Here is a 3,510-nt window from a genome sequence, read left to right as displayed (position 1 = left end):
TGGGAAAAACATTTGTTGAAGATTGAGGATATCTCTGAATTTTACCATTTGAATTCGGTCAAGTTCTTGAAGAAATGTCTGTTTCTAAATATTTTTATGATATCTAAAAAGGGGGTGTAATTATTACACATGACCTAAAGGTTGAAAAATCAAAAACTTGTCTGATTTTAGAATTGTAAATTTATTTTATTAAAATATTTATATTAATGACCAGGGCCATACCGCAGGTGTTTTGCTCTTTTACAACAAAATTTTAATTTTATATTATTGGATGAAACTAATTATATCAATAGAAAGAAAAGTGATCTTTCTTTTTTTCTCTTTAATAATATAAATATTAATTGTATTTTGTTAATTTGGTTTTAAGCAATTAGATTAAATAGATAAACGATTTTGTAAAAGTATATATGGATATATATTTTCTTATTGTAAACATATAATATATATTACTACATTAAATAAATCACTTCATTTCATTTCATTGGCGACGATTATTTATTTTTAAAAAAAAGAGACGTATTAAATATAAAGGTTAAAATTATACTATGCCTAACGAAGATTCTAAAAAGATATTTCTGAAGAAAAACGAAGAAACATCAACACCTACTCAATTTCATATTCCAGAATTCGTCAAAGAAAAAGTTAACATTCAGGACTATATAATATAGAACTCATCTTCAAAGTAAAATATTGATGATCAAAAAGATTTATTATTAGCATTATGGGCATTGATAATTTAAATTAAAAATTTTCACTATCCAATTTAGAAAGCATTAATTATTTAACTTTACTTGATAGTCTAGAGAAAATATTTAAGGATATTTCTAGTATTTTCCTACATCGCATTAATTTTTATACTTTAAAAAGAGGCGGTGAAACTATTATCGATTTTTCAATCAAATTGAAAAGTATTTGTTTTTTATGTAATTTTAAATCGAAGGTTGATGAAATCTTAAGAAATATTTTTATCTCAGGAGTTTGGTTGCCTGAGCTGGATAAAGAACTTTGGTCAAAATATACCGAAGGAAATGTCACTTTTGAAGATACTGTGCGTTTAACCCTGTATTGCATACTGTGTATCTCAAGCCACATACCACAAATTATATAATAAATATTTTATAAATAAATTTTAAATCAATTGCATGGTGTGTATTTGAAGCCATATTCTATATCTTCGATTGGAATTTTAATTTGGGCCACGTGATCTATTATTTATTTTTAATTTCGCATTTTATTAAACCCTATTTTTAAAAATGGCTATTTTTTTATAAAATTTTTCTTCTCAATTTTCTACACATCGTAAAAGGATAAATAATATATTTGACAAATTTCAAAACATTAAAATTAGATAAATAAAAGGTAAAAATTAATGTTTATGAAATTATTTTATATATATTTATTATTTTTGATAATTATATTTTGTAATAATCATACGTTGCTTTAAAGACACATTATGCAAATAAGGTATTTTATTTGAGTTTTATATTTTTAGAATTATGAATTGTGGTACCATACCTAATGATAGTGAAGATTCAAATTTAAGTGAATCGTCTGATGAGGAGTTTCTGTCAACCCAAAATAATGATTTAGGTATATTTATAATGTATGCTCTTATATATTCTATAAATATCTAGATTTCAATGAGAGTGATGAATCGGAAGAGGATGAAAATATAAATAATGAAAAAGGAATCGTGAGAAAAATGATTTGGAAAAATTGCTTAACTAATTTACCATTAGTTATTCCAAAGTGGAAAGGAGAAAACCCAACGGTTGATAAAGTAAAAAAACCAATGGATTATTATAATACATATCTCAATGATTTATTACCTCTAATTGTTTACGAATCAAATTTATATGCAATTCAATGTAATTCCAACAAACCTTTGAATTTATCGATAGATGAATTAGAAAAATTTATAGGAATTATTTTTTACATGTCAATTATTAAACTTCCCAGAGCACGTCTCTACTGGGCCACCAATACAAGACAGGCCAAGGTGGCTGATGTCATGACCCTAAATCGCTGGGAACAAATCAAATCATTCATTCATATAAATGATAATGACAAATTTATTCCACTTGGAAGTGAGGGCCATGACCCACTTCATAAAATTAGACCCTTGATAACTATAACCAATATTATACTAAAATCTTTATCGATAGGGGAAAATATTTGCGTAGATGAGCAAATAATTCCATACAAAGGGATGAGCAGATTAAAGCAATATAACCCCCAAAAGCCCAAAAATGGGGCTATAAAGTCTTTCTACTATGCGGAGATGATGGCCTTCTCCATTTTGAAGTATACTCTGGGAAAATACTACCAGCGGAAGGATTGCCTGATGTTGGAGCAAGTGGCAATGCTGTGCTACGTTTAATTTCTTATATACCACAGCAAATTAATTATAAATTATTTTTTGATAACTGGTTTTGTTCACCAAATTTGCAAGTCGTACTCGCTCAAAGAGGGATATTTTGCGCGGCCACGGTCAGAGGTAATCGACTACCAAATATCAACTTCCCAACAGATAAGGAGTTGAAAAAAAAAGGACGAGGATTTTTTGTTTCAAAAAAAACAATAATAAACGGGGTTGAATTAAATTCAGTGAAGTGGCACGACAATCGTGCTGTGACCTTATTGAGCACTTTTGTAGGTGCACATCCTCTTATCGATTGCGAAAGATATGATAGAAAAAAAAAGGATAAAATAATGATAAAATGTCCAAACATTGTTAAAGTTTATAATAAATCAATGGGAGGTGTAGATCTTATGGATTCTTTACTTTCATTATATAGAATTCATACCAAATCAAGAAAATGGTACCATCGAATTTTATTTCATGTATTCGACATGTTACTTATAAATTCTTGGTTGCTATACAAACGGGATTATAATAGTATATCAATAGCAGGCAAGGATCGATTAAGTTTGTACAATTTCAAAATTTCGGTGGCGGAAGTCCTTTGCAAATATGGCAAATGCACTTCAAACAATATTCCAAAACGAAAATCAGTTCAAACTGGTTATCGGGAAAAATGTAAAAAAGGACCAGCTCAATATTTACCACTTCAAGAGGTTAGGAAAGACCTCACGGCTCATTGGCCAAAATATAATGATAAGAAGGGTAGATGTAAAATGCCAGGATGCTTATTTATAACAAAAGTATCTTGCAAAAAATGTGGTGTATATTTATGTTTTACGCCCACAAATAATTGTTTTATAGATTTTCATGAAAATTAAAATGTTTAAACCTTTAATATTTGTTATATTTAAATAAAATTTTATATATTTATAGTTTAAAGTACAATAAAAATTATTGTGGAAATAATTGAAATTTGTATCCTTAATTGCATAATGTGTATTTAAATCCACATACCGTTCATCTTCTAAGAAATTTAGAATTTTTTTAAAAAAGTGAGCCATGAGATTATCAATAGTATCTAGAGAAATAAAAAATCTAGTTTGCCAAAAAAAAATTATTCTAACATAGTACATGCAATACAGGGT

At 27.7% G+C, this 3,510-nt stretch overlaps 1 protein-coding gene across 1 annotated transcript; it reads left to right on the top strand.

The window, feature by feature from the left end:
• Nucleotides 1-545: 545 nt before the first annotated feature.
• LOC135928608 (uncharacterized) lies at nucleotides 546-2,126 on the top strand. Its single transcript, XM_065465063.1, has 5 exons — nucleotides 546-641; nucleotides 941-1,062; nucleotides 1,493-1,590; nucleotides 1,635-1,780; nucleotides 1,960-2,126. The coding sequence occupies exons 1-5, from the start codon at nucleotides 546-548 to the stop codon at nucleotides 2,005-2,007; spliced, it is 510 nt and encodes a 169-aa protein (XP_065321135.1). The 3' UTR covers nucleotides 2,008-2,126.
• The last annotated feature ends 1,384 nt before the right edge of the window (nucleotides 2,127-3,510 follow it).

The sequence above is a fragment of the Gordionus sp. m RMFG-2023 genome, chromosome 4, assembly GCF_954871325.1.
Source record: "Gordionus sp. m RMFG-2023 chromosome 4, tfGorSpeb1-WG-v2, whole genome shotgun sequence".
Classification (NCBI taxonomy): Eukaryota; Metazoa; Nematomorpha; class Gordioida; order Chordodea; family Parachordodidae; genus Gordionus; species Gordionus sp. m RMFG-2023.
This window is presented reverse-complemented; position numbering and strand designations above follow the sequence as displayed.